At 33.2% G+C, this 20,097-nt stretch overlaps 2 protein-coding genes across 3 annotated transcripts in view; one reads left to right on the forward strand and one right to left on the reverse strand.

Moving 5' to 3' along the window:
- LOC133551064 (hippocalcin-like protein 1) overlaps positions 1–4,970 on the forward strand; it is a 99,720-nt gene extending 94,750 nt beyond the window's left edge. For both annotated transcript variants that reach the window (XM_061897371.1, XM_061897370.1), the window contains one exon: positions 25–4,970. In XM_061897371.1, the coding sequence (XP_061753355.1) occupies positions 25–122 (98 nt within the window). In that variant the 3' untranslated portion in view covers positions 123–4,970. The remainder of the gene's footprint in view (positions 1–24) is intronic.
- A 6,303-nt stretch (positions 4,971–11,273) lies between these two features.
- tmem54b (transmembrane protein 54b) overlaps positions 11,274–20,097 on the reverse strand; it is a 35,900-nt gene continuing 27,076 nt past the window's right edge. The window contains exons 5-6 of the mRNA XM_061897372.1: positions 13,858–14,007; positions 11,274–13,782 (exon numbers count right to left, since the gene is read on the reverse strand). Coding sequence (XP_061753356.1) covers positions 13,447–13,782; positions 13,858–14,007 — 486 coding nt within the window. The 3' untranslated portion in view covers positions 11,274–13,446. The remainder of the gene's footprint in view (positions 13,783–13,857; positions 14,008–20,097) is intronic.

A 20,097-nucleotide genomic window follows, 5' to 3' on the forward strand; every position in this document is an offset into this window, starting at 1 on the left:
TGAATCCCATCCCTCTCTCCACAGGGAAGTTGTCCCTGGAGGAGTTCATCAAAGGTGCCAAAAGCGACCCTTCCATCGTTCGGCTACTCCAGTGCGACCCCAGTTCGGCCTCCCAGTTCTGAGCAGGAGCCTCCGTGTTGCTACTGCGGCCGCCGCTGAAATGCATGATTTTTTTTTCTGTTTTGTTTGTTTGTTTTTCTCATATTGCTGGTTTTGATTCATACTCTAACGTCGGCAAAGGGTGGAAGGATTTAAGTTCCGTGTTATTGATTTTTCTATATTTTCGACATTTCAGAAGGACACGCGTATTGATGAGTTCTGCCTCTCTCTGGAACATGAGAGGCGTCTCATCCAGCACACACACATTTGTGTATATCATGTATGTATATATATATATATATGACAATATATGTGTGTATCATACTTGTGTACACACTCTGGTATTTCCAAGGCAGTATTATGTAGCGTAACCCTGCAGGGTTGCAGTGGGCCACTTTGATTTCAATTAATGCTTATACATTTTTTTATTAAATTTACAAACCCCATTTCCATATGAGTTGGGAAATTGTTTTAGATGTAAATATAAACGGAATACAATGATTTGCAAATCATTTTCAACCCATATCCAGTTGAATATGCTACAAAGACAACATATTTGATGTTCATACTGATATTTTTGCAAATAATCATTAACTTTAGAATTTGATGCTAGCAACACGTGACAAAGAAGTTGGGAAAGGTGGCAAAAAATACTGATAAAGTTGAGGAATGCTCATCAAACACTTATTACGAACATCCCACAGGTGTGCAGGCTAATTGGGAACAGGTAGGTGCCATGATTGGGTATATAAAGAGTTTCCCAAAAAATGCTCAGTCTTTCACAAGAAAGGATGGGGCGAAGTACACCCCTTTGTCCACAACTGCGTGAGCAAATAGTCAAACAGTTTAAGAACAACGTTTCTCAAAGAGCAATTGCAAGGAATTTATGGATTTCAACACCTACGGTCCATAATATCATCAAAAGGTTCAGAAAATCTGGAGAAATCACTCCACGTAAGCGGCATGGCCGGAAACCAACATTGAATGACCGTGGCCTTCTATCCCTCAGACGGCACTGTATCAAAAAAAGACATCAATCTCTAAAGGATATTACCACATGAGCTCAGGAACACTTCCGAAAACCACTGTCACTAAATACAGTTTGTCGCTACATCTGTAAGTGCAAGTTAAAGCTCTACTATGCGATTTATCAACAACATCCAGAAACGCCGCCGGCTTCTCTGGGCCCGAGATCATCTAAGATGGGCTGATGCAAAGTGGAAAAGTATTCTGTGGTCTGACGAGTCCACATTTCAAATAGTTTTTGGAAATCCTTGACATCGTGTCATCCGGACCAAAGAGGAAGCGAACAATCCAGATTGTTATCGACGCAAAGTTCAAAAGCCCGGATCTGTGATGGTATGGGGGTGCATTAGTGCCCAAGGCATGGGTAGCTTACGCATCTGTGAAGGCACCATTTATGTTGAAAGGTACATACAGGTTTTGGAACAACATATGCTGCCATCTAAGCGCCATCTTTTTCATGGACACCCCTGCTTATTTCAGCAAAACAATCCCAAGCCACATTCAGCACGAGTTACAACAGCGTGGCTTCGTAAAAAAGGAGTGCGGGTACTTTTCTGGCCCGCCTGCAGTCCAGACCTGTCTCCCATCGAAAATGTGTGGCGCATTATGAAGCGTAAAATACGACAGCAGACTGTTGAACGACTGAAGCTCTACATAAAACAAGAATGGGAAAGAATTCCACTTTCAAAGCTTCAACAATTAGTTTCCTCAGTTCCCAAACGTTTATTGAGTGTTGTTTAAAGAAAAGGTGATGTAACACAGTGGTGAACATGCCCTTTCCCAACTTCTTTGGCACGTGTTGCAGCCATGAAATTCTAAGTTAATTATTATTTGCAAAGGTTTATGAGTTTGAACATCAAATATCTAGTGCATTCAATTGAATATGGGTTGAAAAGGATTTGCAAATCATTGTATTCCGTTTTTATGTACATATAACACAATTTACTAAATCATATGGAAACGGGGTTTGTATTTGGATTATAATAGTTACTTATTATTGTGATTATTATGTTCGTAGAAGTGATATTTACTCCGTTGGTTTTCCATTTTTACAACATTTTTTTTTCATGCTTTATTTTGTACGTTTTCCGCATTAATGTCACGCTTCAGTGCGTTTCAACTTAGTTTACAGCGACGGAGGGAGACACAATGTAACGTTAAATGTCACGCGTTTGATATAAAAGCATCAGTAGCGCACTTTATTTGTGACGCCACGTGCATGTCGACGTGTGGAATGCTCGAGGTCGATTGGAACAGTATTATTATTATATTGATGATCACGTTCAGTACGCAGGTTTTAGCTGTTACCCGTCCGCAGTGCATGAAACCGACGAAAACAAAAAGTAATGCACGGTGGTCTTATTTTGCAGCTTCAATGATTCGTCTTGGTCACTCACTAAGGGCTCGCTCATCACTGGGAACGCTTTAATCACCTCCTGGATGAACTGCTTACCAGGGCAGGGTAATGAAGGGACTTGTTTCACATGATAATTACGGTCCTGTTTTTTTGTTGTTGTTTTTTTTAAGGTAATAAGGCAGTTTGTTGTGTAGTAATGGCTTCTGCCAATTCAGTGTGGAATAACTACTGTGGAGCATCCATTTCCGACCGCTTGTCCCTTTTGGCAAAATCGAGAAAATGTTACAATGAAGGCCACACATGAAGTAATGTTACAAAAATTAAGTCGCAGTATCAGCAGAAAAAAAAACATTTACAATGTCTTTGTTAAGATCATTAAATGCATTTTATCAAAACAGTCCAATAATATACGAAACAAAGCATATTCTTATGAGAAAACATAGTGATATTGAAAGGTAAAAAAATGTACATGTAAGGACTTTAAACGGGAATAATGAATGTGTAAAAATGTGCTTGTTTTTTTTTCTAAATGAAAAGAGGCAAAATACTACCAAAAAATAAGTTGTAATACTGACAGAATGAGAAAAAGGAAATTTTTGAGGAAAAAGAACATATTTCAAAAAAAAATGTGGCATTTATGTTAACAGGGAAAAAAAAAAATAATAATTTCTTGAGATGTTTCATGATGAAAAAAATAAATTGCATCGGAAGAAAGATGCAGTTTTTATTTTACAAAAATGGTTAAAATATTACGAAAATTAAGTTGTAATATTGAAAGAAAGTTTAAGGAGATATTTTTGAGAATAAAGATTATGTATATATATATATATATATATATATATATATATATATATATATATATATATATATATATATATATATATATCCATCCATCCATTTTCTACCGCTTATTTATTTATATTTATATATATATATATATATATATACATATATATGTATATATATTTCCCGAGATGTTACATTAGGAAAACATAAATTGCATACGTTTTATTGGACTAAAGATGCATTTTTTATTTTACAAAAATTGTCAAAATATTACAAAAATTAAGTTGTATTATTAAAAGAAAGCTTAAGGAGACATTTTTGACAATAAAGACTAAATTTAATATATATATGTATATATATATATATATATATATATATATATATATATGTATATATATAAGATGTGGCATTTATGTCAGTGGAGTAATATTATCAAAGGGGGGGGGAAAGAGCCATAATATCACAAAAATTAAGTTGTAATATTTCAAAAAAGAAAAAAGGAGACTTTTTTGAGAATAAAGAGAGAATATATATATATATATTTTTTTTTTTAATCACTAACATAAATCCTGACATAAAATGATAAAAAAAATAAAATACGAGCGTTTTATTTGAATACATTTGGACACATATTACAAAAATTAAGTTGTAGTATTTAAAGGAAGAAAGGGGGGAACATTTTTCAGTATAAGGAGTAAATTTAAAAAAAATATGATGTAGCATTTACATAATGAAATATTAGCATTACCAAAAATGTAACCGCATACGTTTTATTAGAATAAAGTTGATTTTCTTTTTTTAGTAAAAGAGGCAAATTGTTACAAAAAAATCAGTTGTAATCTTACAAGACAGAAAAAGGGGACATTTTTTGAGAATAGAGAGATTTTTTAAAAATGATCACAAAAAAACAATTTCCCGAGATGTTACATGACGAAAACATTTATTAGAATTAAGTTGCTTTTTTTTTTTCCAAAAAGAGACAAAACATCACAAAAAATTAATTTTGATTTTACAATAAATAAAAGGGTAAACTTTTAAAAATGATCTAAAATTAACACAAATTTTAATGTAAAATGATAAATTACAAACAACTTTTTATTTCAAACTTTTTGGCTTCATTCGAGTAGCTGTGTCCCAATACTTAAATTACCATCTTATTTGTGCACTCATAACTTTATCTTTGTTAAAATTACAACCATTTATTGCAATATTACCGCTTGATTCTTGTAATATTACAAAATTATGCAAAATATTAGTTCCATATTTGTAATTGTTCTATTGTAAAGAGCAACATTTACAGTAGCTATATCACACTGAAAAATAAATTAGTGACGTCACGTCCGGTTGCCTGCAGTGAAGCTTATTTTGCTTTTGGGGTAGCTGGACCTGGAGCATCACTGCCTCCTGCTGGTAGGATAGGGAACAACATGGAAGTAAAGTTTTATTTTCCTTCAAAAGAACTGCTTTCTTATGTTGGATTGATTCTTTCGAACTATTCACCATCCCATCACACTGCAACCTAACATTCCAAAACTTTGTTTTCTGCATGAAAAAAAAAAAAAAATCCAATTATATGACACTTTGTTCTACTGCACCTGAAAGAGAAATTATTGTTTTAAATCTGCATGTGTGAACCCTTCTGTCATTTCTGGTTTCTGATTTATTATTTGTTGGTTATCAATAAAAAGAAGTACTACTACTAGTCAATGTCTACGTAGTCTTACCTGAAATAATAATAAAGGAATATTGAGAATTGGGTTACAAAAAACAAGTTAAAATGCATTTCAAACTGTAAAAAAATCTACGTTAGATTTGCAGGGGAAAAAAATCTAAAATAATGCAAAAATAAACATAAAAATAAAATGCAAAAATCGTTTTGTCATATTAAATGAAAAATTGGCACGTTATGAATATTAAATTTTTGGGACAATTTAGTCAACATTTTCTACGAATAAAAATGCAATATAAATAATATACTAGTCACGATCCGCTGCTCGGATCATGTCATATTCTGGTTTTGTGCTGTTTTTGTATCACATCCTGTTTGGTATTTGTCTTCCTTAGTTCCTGGTGGCACTTCCTGTTTGTTTCCGTTGCCATAGTCACGCAGTAGTGTCCCCTGTCTCTTGTTTTTTACGCGCACCTGCCTCGTGATTATCACCTTATTTAAGCCTGCCCTTTCTGTTCATTCGCTCTCGCATCCTAGTAGTTTCTGTTCCGTGCAACAGGTGACGGCGCTGTTTCCCAATTGTGGTAAAAAACTATTTCTTGTACTTGCTAACTTCCGTGCTATGCTTTTTTTATTTGTTCCCTAGCTCACATGCTAGCACTTTTAGTTCTTCTAGCTCCCATGCTAGTTCTGTTCGTTTTGTCTTTAGTGCCTTGTGCAAGAATTTCTGTTCTTAATCTTTTTTGTTTGTGTAAATAAATCATTTCCTACCTTCACGCTGTGTCCCAATCCGACTGCATCCTCGAGAGAACCACGATGCTAGCTAACCGTCACAATACTTTTGATTTAAAAAAAAAAACGTAGTGCTACAAAATCAAAGTCATATTAGCCAGATTTAAAAACGATGTAAAACAAAAAAAAAACAAAAAAATAGGACTTTTACAGAAGTCACAGCATTAAAATAAAAATTGTAAAAATAAAACCATGATTATATGAGACACAAATATCACTACTATTCATTTAATAAGGAACAAAAACAAAGTAGACTCAAACATGAAAAAGTACAGTAGCATCTATTTTTAGGATTATTTTTTTTACCATTTATAAATAAAACAAACAGCTTTAAAAAAAAAGTATTACATTTATTTTTTCCAATAGTTATTTATAAGATTACATAAATATTTTTTGACATTATTCTATATAGTGGAATTATTTAAAAAAAAAAATTATATTGCCACAAAGCAGGAAGTGCATTGATTGGTAGGTTACCAAAAAACAAACATTTTAGTTATATATATTTTTTACATGTAAATTCAACTTTGGTGACATATCTCAGACCGAATAAGGCTCCCCAAATTAAATTCATGCACGGAAATTAGGCACCAACAGAAAGAAAACCTGAGGCTGCATTACATAATTGTCACAATTAGATTATGGCAATTATATGGAATAATATTGTTTGTTTACGTGATGGTTATGACTGCAATCATTAGAGATCATCACCGTCACAATAACATGCTTACTCTAGTTCAGGGATGTCCAAAGTGGCACACAGCTTATTACGTTCTAAAAGTACCAAAAAAAACAAAAAAAAAAACATAAAACAGTGTAGTTAAAGAGGTGATATGTGTAATGGCAAAATAATTTTTTTTGTACTATTTTCTCTAAACCACAATTTTAGCTTAATATTTGCCTAGTGCCAGGGTTTTGTCAAAGACAAGACACTTTTATGGCCTTGGTGGATTCTAGGAGCCCACTGGAGATGACTCCAAACCCCAACCTTGTCTTTGAATAGGACAATGTTGCAATTGTTGGGAGATTAATAATTAGGGTCCGCCAGAGGACCCTATTGAAACTGTAAGGTTTTATTATTATTATTATTATGATTCTTTATTATTATTATTCCGCACCCTAATATGACCCCCTTACATGCTTCAAAACTCACCAAATTTGACACAAACGTCGGTATGGCAAACCTTCCCAACCAAACCCCAAAAATCAAAATTGCGCGCTAGCGCCCCCTTTGGAAGAAACGAAAAACAGACTGCTTGTAACTTCCGTCAGCAATGTCGTAGAGACATGAAACAAAAACCTCTATGTAGGGCTGACTTAGACCTAGATTTCATAATTTTACCTTCAGGGGCAAAAATCTACAGAAATTTTGCAAGAACCTATTCAAAGCAAAATTTTCGCAAAAAATGCTTTTTTTGCCTTTTTGAGCTGTAATTTGACCCCATTAAAATGCTTCAAAACTCAGCAAACTTGGCACACACATCAGGACTGGCAAAAATTGCGATCTAATGAAAAAGCAAAACCCCAAAACTCAAAAATGCGCTCTAGCGCAATTTTTGAATAAAACTGAAAAAACTGCTCCTAGGAAGAAAACAGACAAAACTGCTTGTAACTAGGAATGTTGGAGAGACCTGAAACAAAAACCTCTATGTAGGTTTCACTTAGACTACTGCTCCGGTTCTGATTTTACGCGCCTTCAAATAACCCCTGCGCAGTTTCCTAAAAAATGCCGTTTTTGCCTCTTTGAGCTGTAATTTGACCCCCTTAAAATGCTTCAAAGTGCAAGTTAACACTCTACTATGCAAAGCAAAAGCCATTTATCAACAACATCCAGAAAAGCCGAGCTGTAATTTCACACCCTCAACATGCTTCAAAACTCACCAAATTTTACACACACATCAGGACTGGCAAAAATTGCCATCTAATGAAAAACCAAACCCCAAATATCAAAATTGCGCTCTAGCGCCCCCTAAGAAAAAACACAGACAAAACTGCTTGTAACTGCTGTTAGGAATGTCGTAGAGACATGAAACAAAAACCTCTATGTAGGTCTAACTTAGACCAAGGCTTCAGTGGCGGGGGCAACAGCCAAAGCGGACCCGACCAACGCTGCTTGCAGCTTTAATTTATATTGTATTTGTCTTTTAGTCAACGGTAACTTTACAAATGGGTTTATTTTGTGATGGTGACTGCCTGGCAAATGTTTCATGCAAACATTCCTAGTTTTGCCCATATTACAATGACAAAGTGTTTGGCTCATCTTCCTCCCACTCCCAAGATAGAACAGTTCTCCGCAACCTCGCCCCCTTCTTCTTACATTTCCCAAAGCAGATATAAACATCTTGAAGACTTATTTGTCCGTTCTCTCTTTTTCTTCCTCTACTTCTTTCTTTCTGTAGCAGCGTAAACCTTTCTTTTTTTGTAAACTAATTTTACTAGACACCTCAAATAAATACTAAAATGATCTTAGCTTTCTCTGGATATGTCTTTATCGAATGGGAATTTTATTAAACTGCTATGCAAGGTGTTTTTTTTTCTTTAACGCTGTCATTGCCTAAAAATTTTAATAAATCAAAATCAATAATGTCCAAAATTATTGACCAATTCAAGGCCCCAAATAATAAAAATTATTGACCAATTCAAGGCCCCAAATAATAATAATGATAGATGTTATTCGTAATAGAGCTTTACATTGAACAAACAACATCTAAGTGTTTAAAAACAACAACAACACTAGAACCACAAAGAGCGGCCCCCAACAAGTATAATAAATATTAAGAAAAAATTAAAACGAGAACCGCCTGATAGCTAGGACTATCCATCCATCCATTTTCTACCGCTTGTCGCTTTTTTGGTCGCAGGGGGCGCTGAAGCGTATCTCAGCTGCATTCGGGCGGAAGGCGACTAGCACGCATATATCTAAAAAAATGTTTTTTGTTTTTTTAAAAGAGGGATTTTAAGCATTTTTAAAAGCACAGAGAAGTGATATATATATACACATACATATATATATATATACATATAAAATATATATATATACACATATATATATATATATATATATATATATACACATATATAAATATATATACGTAGGATTAACCGAAGGAGCGTTTAAAACCAGATGGAATAATCACACGGCCTCCTTTAGAAACCAGACTTTGCGGAATTTTACAGAACTCAGCAAGCACATTTGGAACCTCAAAGACAATAATGTTGAATATTCAATAACATGGCAAATTCTTGCATCCAGCACACCTTACAACAGTGGTAATAAAAGATGCAACCTATGCTTAAAAGAAAAACTGTTTATTATATATCATCCAGACCTGTCATCCCTCAACCAGCGCAGTGAAATCATTTCAACATGCCTCCACAGACGTAAACACCTCATAGGTAACACATGAGCCAATCACCACGCCCCTACGCCTGCCTGTACCCACCCACTCTGTGCCCTATATAAACCATTGTATGTGAATGCTTCCATTAAAATCTCCTGATGATTGAGGGAACCCCTCATGAAACAGTTCTGTAGAGATGAAGTAGTCTTGTGATTTTTCCCCACACCTACAAATATACATATATGTATGTATACATACATACATGGGGCTTAATGGTGGCAGAGGAGTTAGTTCGTCTGCCTCAAAATACGAAGGTCCTGCAGTCCTGGGTTCAATCTCAGGCTCAGGATCTTTCTGTGTGGAGTTTGAATGTTCTCCCCGTGAATGCATGGGTTCCCTCCGGGTACTCCGGCTTCCTCCCACCTCCAAAGACATGCAGCTGGGGATAGGTTGATTGGCAACACCAAAATTTGGCACTAATGTGTGAATGTGAGTGTGAATGTTGTCTGTGTTGGCCCTGCGAATAGGGGGCGACTTGTCCAGGGTGTACACCACCTTCCACCCGACTGCAGCTGAGATAGGCGCCAGCGCCCCCCGCAACCCCAAAAGGGAATGAGCAGTAGAAAATAGATGGATATATTCATGTGAATATACTATATATTTATATGTGTGCGTGTATATACATGTATAGTTATTTATAGAGCTATGGATAGATATGGATTATAAAGTATATATAGACGTGTGTGTGTGTATGTATATATATATATATATATATATATATATATATATATATATACAGTTATCTATAGAGCTATGATAGATATGGATTATTTATATATACACAAATTTCATATACATACATACATCTACACACGCGAACACGCACACACGTTATCATTCAAATTGTTATGACTGTGACCCTTTTGGGTCTTGATGGTAACCTTAAAGTTTAAAAAAAACATCTATAAATTATATTAGTTTTGAAAATTAAAATATTAACAATGGCCGCAGGTGTTAAAGGCCTACTGAAACCCACTACTACCGACCACGCAATCTGATAGTTTATATGTCAATGATGAAATATTAACATTGCAACACATGCCAATACGGCCTTTTTAGTTGACTAAATTGCAATTTTACCCGGGAGTTTTTTCTTGAAAACGTCGCGTAATGTTGACGTTTACGCTTGACGTCACGGGCTGTTAGGAATATGAGCGTTGCACACACACACAGCTAAAAGTCGTCTGCTTTAACGGCATAATTACACAGTATTTTTGAGATGTGTGTTGCTGAATCTTTTGCAATTTGTTCAATTAATATTGGAGAAGTCAAAGTAGAAAGACGGAGTTGGGAAGCTTTAGCCTTTAGCCACACAAACACACGGTGATTCCTTGTTTAAAATTCCCAGAGGTGAAACTTTACTATGGATCAGAGCGGTCAAGCGAACATGGATCCCGACCGAATGTCAACCAGCAGGTTTCGGTGAGAAAATTGTGGTTAAAAAGTCGCTTCTTACCAGCTTGTGCCTCCCATACTGCTGCCGTCGACTTCCCTGAGACACTTCCGACTATCAGGTACTGTTAAACTCACTAAAACACTAGCAACACAATAGAAAGATAAGGGATTCCCCAGAATTATCCTAATAAATGTCTCTAAAAACATCTGAATCCATCTCAATGTAATCGCAATTTTTTTTTTCTAGTCCGTCGCTATCAATATCATCAACACAAATCTTTCATCCTCGCTCAAATTAATGGGGAAATTGTCATTTTCTCGGTCCGAATAGCTCTTTTTGTTGGAGGCTCCCATCAAAAACAATGTAATGTGATGTCATCGTCTGCGACTTCCAGTAGAGGCAGGGCTTTTCTCCAGTTGCGAACTTTATCGTGGATGTTCTCTACTAAATCTTTTCAGCAAAAATATGGCAATATATGGCGAAATGATCAAGTATGACACATAGAATGGACCTGCTATCCCCGTTTAAATAAGAAAATCTCATTTCAGTAGGCCTTTAATATTTCAGTGTGCAGCCCTCAGTGGACATCCCTGCTCTCATTTTTAGCTGTTTGCTAATAATCCTATATTAGTCTCTGTGTGTGTGTGTGTGTGTGTGTGTGTATATAACCTGTCCTTCCTGTCAGGTCACTATCTGCAAATATTACACAACACATACAGCACTACAATGAACACAACAAACAAGATGTATGAATAAAACGTTTATTTTACAAAATGTAATAAATAAAAATACTTGTGCAACAAGTTTTACGGAAAACTAGTTGGCTTTGGCTTCTCACACACACACACACACACACACACACACACACAAGCAGTGATGACACACCTTCACACAGTATTTGTCAGGCTAAAAAGGCGCATAGGTTTTATGTTTCCCCACATTGAAAATTAGTTAATCATAAATATTGTAGTTTTGTATATTACAAAATATCACTTGCATGTTCCACTTGATAACACACACTCATCGTCACACTCACTGACCACAACATTAGATACACCTGCATAGTCTGATGAGAAAAAAAGTACCCACTGTTCTGATAAAACTGCTCAGAGCTTTTTAATACAACTATTTATAATTATTTCATAAAGATATTAGCAACACTTCTCAGTATATTTCGAATTGAAGCTATGATCACCAATGTGCATTTTTAAGAAATGTTGATAAGGTTAAGATGAAATTCTTAATACTGTAATAAGAAAACAATTCTGACAACTGCTTAGAGAGAAATGTTCATTTAACAAGTTTTTCAAATTGATGACATTCCAATATAAACGCTCAGTGAGCGCAATATTAATATATAAATTGAGTATTTATTTGGGAATTTTTTGACAACATTCCGATAAAACGGTTCAGTGTGACAGTTGTTTATCAAGTGAGTGTTTATGGGAATTTTTTTTTAATAACATTCAAATAAAACTGCTCATAGTACGAGTAGTTTTATAACAGTTTGTTGATAACATTATGATAAAAGTGTTCAAAGAGTACAATATTTATTTATCAAGAAAGTATTTTTAATAAAAAATTGGTTTTGAAAAAAATTCCGATTAAACTTGCGATATTTATTAGGGGAGAATTTTTCGATAAGAATTCCGCTAAAAATTAGTCAAGTATTCTTATAGGACTTTTTTGATAATAGTGAACAATATTTGTCAAGTGAGAATTTTCAAGGGAACTTTTAGATAGCATTTTCTATAAAAATGCTTGGAAATCTTAATATACCAATTTTTTAAATCGGAATGTTTTGTTAATTTAATTTTAATAATAAAATGCTCAGAGAGCGTGTTATCAATTCATCAAATATTTTGCAGGAACTTTTTGCTAACGTTCCGATACAAATCCTCAGTGAGCGCGGTATTCATTTATTTTTATGGGAATTGTTTTTTATAACATTACGATAAAAAAATTAATTGATCAAGTATTTTCGTAGGGGTTTCTTGATAACTGTGCACAATATTTATTTAGTGGGTTTTTTTTAATTTTGAATAGGATTTTCTTGATGACTTTCCGATAAAAACGTTCAGCAAGCGCAATATCTATCAAGTGAGTATTTGTGTGGGAATTGTTTGGTAACATTCCGATAAAAATTCTCAGCGAGTGCGATAATTCATCAAGTATTTTTATAAGAATATTTTGATAACAGTGCACTATATTTATAAAGGGAGTTTTTTGGGGGAAGGATTTTCTTGATAACTTTCCGATAAAAATGTTCAGCGAGCGCGATACCTATCAAGTGAGTTTTGGTGTGGGAATTGTTTAATAATATTCCGATAAAAATTCTCAGCATGTGCGATATTAATTCATCAAGTATATTTATCGGAATATTTTGATAACTGCATTATATTTATAAACTGAGTCTTTTTGGGGGAGGATTTTCTTGATAACTTTCCGATAAAAATGTTTAGAGCTGGATATCTAACAAGTGAGTATTTGTATGGGAATTTGTTTTATATTATTCCGAAAAAACTGCTCACAGAGCACAATATTTATCTAAGGAGTATTTTCATCTGAATTTTTTTGACAACATTCCGATAAACATGTTCGGAGAGAGTTATGCCGTTATGACTATCATTTAACAAATGAGGATTTTGCATCGGAAGTGTTGATAACATGCCAATAAAAATATTAAAGCGGGTTATTCCTTTAACATAATGTCATCGTTATTGCGGATTGCGTAGAACTGCAAGTGGGTCAAAATGTGAGGAACACAATCAGTATAAAACAGAACAAAACAACGAGCATTTATATTGCACCTTTTGAGAACGTTCTGATAAAACTGCTCCGATAGAGATGAGCAGATTTTCCTAAAGAACTTGAGGTCCACGGTGAAATATCATTTCCATAAATCCACTCACTTCTCGGATTAAATCCAGAAACTGGATCGGTCCAGAGTCCCTCTCTCCAGTAGCAAGTGCTGTTCAGGCGGCCTCTGTTGGATTCCTTGGCCCTGGTGGGGCTTCTGCGGCTTTTGCCTGCTCGGCTGCTGGCGAGGAGGCTGCCTCTGCGTAGGCGGGAGGCTCCTGTACTGCGTCGGGGGACGATGGGGGCGCTGTTGCCTCACCTGTTGTGACACCTGCCTCCTGGGTTCGCTAGAACTCCTCGGGGCCTCCGTGTAGCGGTTTGGAGGCGTTTCCGATTGGTGTCTCGGTTTGGTAACGCGAGACGCCGCCAGTTCCTCGAGCGGCCGCACGACTCTGATCTACGGAAAATGTTGATTGAAATCGAACTGGGGGAAAAAAAGCGCTTCCTTGGTTTAAAAGTGAGACCATCTTACCGCTCTGGCTTCCCTGGAGCGCTTCCTCTGCAGGTGACAACAACAAGGTAGGCCCAGGAAGGACACGCACACGGACAAGCAGCGGGCGCAAAATATCAGCTGGACGATACAGGTGACGATGAGAGGAACCCACAGGATCAAAGTGGTGCTCTGGTAGAGGGTTGGAGATCAGTAAACCAGGAGCTGCTCTTTGTGACAGGAGAGCGCTGCTCTTTTTTGGAGTGAACAGCGTAAATGTTCATTTCTGCCGTTTTTAAAAATCAACAGCATAAATGTTAACTTTTGCCGTTTTTAAAAATGAACCGCATAAATGTTAATGTTTGCTGTTCTTTAAAAAGCAAAAACGCATAAATGCTCATTTTTGCTGTTATTTTTTAAAATTCACTATATTAATGATAATTTCTGCTAGATTTTTTTTTTTTAGGAAACCGCATAAATGTTCATTTCTGCTGGTTTTTTTTAAATCAACTGCATAAATGTTCATGTCTGCAGTTTTTTTTTTAAATATACCGCTTAATTGTTCGATTCTGCTGTTTTTTTTAAATCAACTGCATAAATGTTCATTTCTGCAGTTTTTTTTAAATCTACCGCTTAATTGTTCGATTCTGCTGTTTTTGTTAAATCAACTGTATAAATGCTCATTTCTGCAGTTTTTTTAATCAACAGCATAAATGTTCACTCTGTTTTTAAAAAAATCAACTGCACAAATGTTCAATTCTGCTGTTTTAAAAAAATTAAACTGTAAAAATGTTAAATTCTGCTGTTTTTAAAGAAATCAACCGCATAAATGTTCATTTCAGCGGTTTTCAAAAATCAACCGCATAAATGTTCATTTCTGCCATTTTTTAAAAATCAACCACGTAAATGTTAATTTCAGCCGTTTTTTAAAAAATCAACTACGTAAATGTTGATTTATGTCGTTTTTAAAAATCAACCGCATAAAGGTTAATTTCTTCTGTTTTAAAACTCAACTGCATAAATGTTCATTTCAGTGTTTTTTAAAAAATCAACTGCGTAAATGTTCATTTCTTGCCGTTTTTTTAGAAATCAACAGCGTAAATGTCCCTTTCTGCCATTTTTTTTTAAATCAACCGCATAAAGGCTCATTTTAGCTGTTTTTAGGAATCAACTGCATAAATGCTAATTTCAACTGTTTTTTAACAATCAACTGCATAAATGCTTATTTCAGCTGTTTTTTAAAAATCAACCAAATAAATGCTCATTTTGGCTGTTTTTTTAATCCACCGCATAAATGTTAATTTCTGCTGTTTTTAAAAATCAACCGCATAAATGTTAATGTCTGCTGATTATAAAAGAAATCTACCGCTTAATTGTTGGCTTCTGCTGTTTTTTTTATATCAACTGCATTAATGTTCATTTCTGTTGTTTTTTTAATCAAGAGCATAAATGTTCATTTCTGCTTTTTAAAAAAAAAAAAAAAATTCAAATGTTAATTTCTGCTGTTTTTAAAAAAAATCAACCGCATAAATTTCCTTTTTTTTAATCAACAGCATAAATGTTTATTTCTACTTTTTTTTAATATCAACCGCATAAATGTTCTCTTCTGTTGTTTTTAAATCAACAGCATAAATGTTTATTTCTGCCGTTTTTTTAAAGAAATCAACCCCATAAATGTTAATTTCTGCTGTTTTTTTTAAAAATCCACAGCGTAAATGTTAATTTCTGCTGTTTTTTAAAAATCAACAGCGTAAATGTTAATTTTTGTCATTTTTAAAAATCTACATCATAAATGCTCATTTCAGCTATTTTTAGGAATCAACTGCATGAATGCTAATTTCAACTGTTTTTAAAAAAATCAACCGTATAAATGCTCATTTCTGCAGGTTTTTTTTTAAAATCCCCACATAAATGCTCATTTCTGCTGCGTTTTTTTTAATCAACTGCATAAATGTTAATTTTTGCTGTTCTTTAAAAAACAAAACGCATAAATGCTCATTTCTGCTGTTATTTTTTTAAATCCACTATATTAATGCTAATTTCTGCTGTATTTTTTTAAATCAACCGCATAAATGTTACTTTCTGCTGTTTTTTTTAATCAACTGCATAAATGTTCATGTCTGCTGGGGGTTTTTAATCAACAGCATAAATGTGAATTTCATTTTTTTTTTAAATCAACCACATAAATGTTCATGTCTGCTGTTTTTAGAGAAATCAACCACATAAATGTTCATTTCTGCCGTTTTTTTAAAGAAATCAACCCCATAAATGTTGATTTCAGCGGTTTTAAAAAATCAACAGCGTAAATGTTTATTTCAGTGTTTTTTAAAAAATCAACTGCGTAAATGTTCATTTCTTGCTGTTTTTTTTAGAAATCAACAGCGTAAATGTCCCTTTCTGCCATTTTTTAAAAATCAACCGCATAAAGGCTCATTTTAGCTGTTTTTAAGAATCAACTGCATAAATGCTAATTTCAACTGTTTTTTTACAATCAACTGCATAAATGCTCATTTCAGCTGTTTTTTAAAAATCAACCAAATAAATGCTCATTTTGGCTGTTTTTTTAATCCACCGCATAAATGTTAATTTCTGCTGTTTTTAAAAATCAACCGCATAAATGTTAATATCTGCTGATTATAAAAGAAATCTACCACTTAATTGTTCGCTTCTGCTGTTTTTTTATATCAACTGCATTAATGTTCATTTCTGCTGTTTTTTTAATCAAGAGCGTAAATGTTAATTTCTGCTTTTTAAAAAAAAAATCAATTTTGCAAATGTTAATTTCTGCTGTTTTTAAAAAAAATCAACCGCATAAATTTCCTTTTTTTTAATCAACAGCATAAATATTTATTTCTACTTTTTTTTTTATATCAACCGCATAAATGTTCTCTTCTGTTGTTGTTTTTAATCAACAGCATAAATGTTAATTTCTGCCGTTTTTTAAAAAATCCACAGCGTAAATGTTAATTTCTGCTGTTTTTAAAAAAATCCACAGCGTAAATGTTCATTTCTGCTGTTTTTTTAAAATCCACAGGGTAAATGTTCATTTCTGCTGTTTTTTAAAAATCAACAGCGTAAATGTTAATTTCTGTCATTTTTAAAAATCTACATCATAAATGCTCATTTCAGCTATTTTTAGGAATCAACTGCATGAATGCTAATTTCAACTGTTTTTTAAAAATCAACCGCATAAATGCTCATTTCTGCTGTTTTTTTTTTTAAATCCCCACATAAATGCTCATTTCCGCTGGGTTTTTTTTAATCAACTGCATAAATGTTAATTTTTGCTGTTCTTTAAAAAACAAAATGCATAAATGCTCATTTCTGCTGTTATTTTTTAAAATCCACTATATTAATGCTAATTTCTGCTGTATTTTTTAATTTTTTAAATCAACCGCATAAATGTTACTTTCTGCTGGTTTTTTTTATCAACTGCATAAATGTTCATGTCTCCTGTTTTTTTTTTTGTTTTTTTATCTACCGGTTAATTGTTCGATTCTGCTGGGTTTTTTTTAAATCAACCGCATAAACGTTCATTTCTGCTGGGGGTTTTTAATCAACAGCATAAATGTGAATTTCATTTTTTTTTTTAAATCAACCACATAAATGTTCATGTCTGCTGTTTTTAGAGAAATCAACCACACAAATGTTCATTTCTGCCGTTTTTTTAAAGAAATCAACCCCATAAATGTTCATTTCAGCGGTTTTTAAAAATCAACAGCGTAAATGTTTATTTCAGTGTTTTTTAAAAAATCAACTGCGTAAATGTTCATTTCTTGCTGTTTTTTTTTAGAAATCAACAGCGTAAATGTCCCTTTCTGCCATTTTTTAAAAATCAACCGCATAAAGGCTCATTTTAGCTGTTTTTAGGAATCAACCGCATAAATGCTAATTTCAACTGTTTTTTAACAATCAACTGCATAAATGCTCATTTCAGCTGTTTTTTAAAAATCAACCAAATAAATGCTCATTTTGGCTGTTTTTTTAATCCACCGCATAAATGTTAATTTCTGCTGTTTTTAAAAATCTTCCGCATAAATGTTAATGTCTGCTGATTATAAAAGAAATCTACCGCTTAATTGTTCGCTTCTGCTGTTTTTTTATATCAACGGCATTAATGTTGATTTCTGCTGTTCTTTTTAATCAAGAGCATAAATGTTAATTTCTGCTTTTTAAAAAAAAATTAATTGTGCAAATGTTAATTTCTGCTGTTTTTTAAAAAAATCAACCGCATAAATTTCCTTTTCTGCTGTTTTTTGAATCAACAGCATACATTTTCATTACTGCTTTTTTTTTTCAAATCAACCGCATAAATGTTCCTTTTTTAATCAACAGCATAAATGTTTATTTCTACTTTTTTTTATATCAACCGCATAAATGTTCTTTTCTGCTGTTTTTTGAATCAACAGCAGAAATTAACATTTCTGCTTTTTTTTTTTTAAATCAACCGCATAAATGTTCTCTTCTGTTGTTTTTTTTATCAACATCATAAATGTTTATTTCTGCCGTTTTTAAAAAAATCAATAGCGTAAATGTTAATTTCTGCTGTTTTTTATATCAACCGCATAAATGTTCTCTTCTGTTGTTTTTAATCAACAGCATAAATGTTTATTTCTGCCGTTTTATTAAAAATCAACAGCGTAAATGTTAATTTCTGTCATTTTTAAAAATCTACATCATAAATGCTCATTTCAGGTATTTTTAGGAATCAACTGCATGAATGCTAATTTCAACTGATTTTTAAAAATCAACCGCATAAATGCTCATTTCTGCAGTTTTTTTTTTTTAAATCCCCACAAATGCTCATTTCTGCTGGTTTTTTTTTAATCAACTGCATAAATGTTAATTTTTGCTGTTCTTTAAAAAACAAAACGCATAAATGCTCATTTCTGATGTTATTTTTTAAAATCCACTATATTAATGCTAATTTCTGCTGTATTTTTTTTTAAATCAACCGCATAAATGTTACTTTCTGCTGTTTTTTTTTTATCAACTGCATAAATGTTCATGTCTCCTGTTTTTTTTTTTTAATCGTTCGATTCTGCAGTTTTTTTAAAAATCAACCGCATAAACGTTCATTTCTGCTGGGGTTTTTTAACCAACAGCATAAATGTGAATTTAATTTTTTTTTTTTTTTTTTGTAAATCAACCACATAAATGTTCATGTCTGCTGTTTTTAGAGAAATCAACCACATAAATGTTCATTTCTGCCGTTTTTTTTAAAGAAATCAACCCCATAAATGTTCATTTCTGCCGGTTTTTTTAATCAACAGCGTAACTGTTCATTTCTGCTGTTTTTTAAAAATCAACAGCGTAAATGTTAATTTCTGTCATTTTTAAAAATCTACATCATAAATGCTCATTTCAGCTATTTTTAGGAATCAACTGCATGAATGCTAATTTCAACTGTTTTTAAAAAAAATCAACCGCATAAATGCTCATTTCTGCAGGGTTTTTTTTAAATCCCCACATAAATGCTAATTTCTGCTGTTTGTTTTTTTAATCAACCACATAATTGTTAATTTCTGCTGGGGTTTTTTCAATCAACTGCATAAATGTTAATTTCTGCTGTTTTTAAAAAATAAACCACATAAATGTTCATGTGTGCTGTTTTTAAAAAAAATCTACCGCTTAATTGTTCGATTCTGCTGTTTTTAATGAACCGCACAAATGTTCATTTCTGCAGTTTTAAAAAAAACAACTGCAAAAATGTTTATTTCTGCTGTTTTTTAAAAATCTACCGCATAAATGTTAATTTCTGCCGTTTTTTTTAAGAAATCAACCGCATAAATGTTCATTACTGCCGTTTTTTTTAAATCAACAGCATAAATGTTAATTTCTTCTGTTTTTAAAAATAAACCACATAAATGTTCATGTGTGCTGTTTCTTAAAAAAAATCTACTGCTTAATTGTTCGATTCTGCTGTTTTTAATGAACCGCACAAATGTTCATTTCTACAGTTTGAAAAAAAAACAACTGCAAAAGTGTTTATTTCTGCTGTTTTAAAAAATCTACCGCACAAATGTTAATTTCTGCCGTTTTTTTAAAGAAATCAACCGCATAAATGTTAATTTCTGCCGTTTTTTTAAAGAAATCAACCGCATAAATGTTAATTTCTGCCGCTTTTTAAAAATCAACCGCATAAATGTTAATTTCAGCGGTTTTTAAAAATCAACTGCATAAATGCTCATTCCAACTGGTTTTTAAAAAATCAACCAATTAAATGCTCATTTTTCCGTTTTTTTTTTTTTAATCATAGCACAAATGTTAATTTCTGCTTTT

The sequence above is a fragment of the Nerophis ophidion genome, linkage group LG04, assembly GCF_033978795.1.
Source record: "Nerophis ophidion isolate RoL-2023_Sa linkage group LG04, RoL_Noph_v1.0, whole genome shotgun sequence".
Classification (NCBI taxonomy): Eukaryota; Metazoa; Chordata; class Actinopteri; order Syngnathiformes; family Syngnathidae; genus Nerophis; species Nerophis ophidion.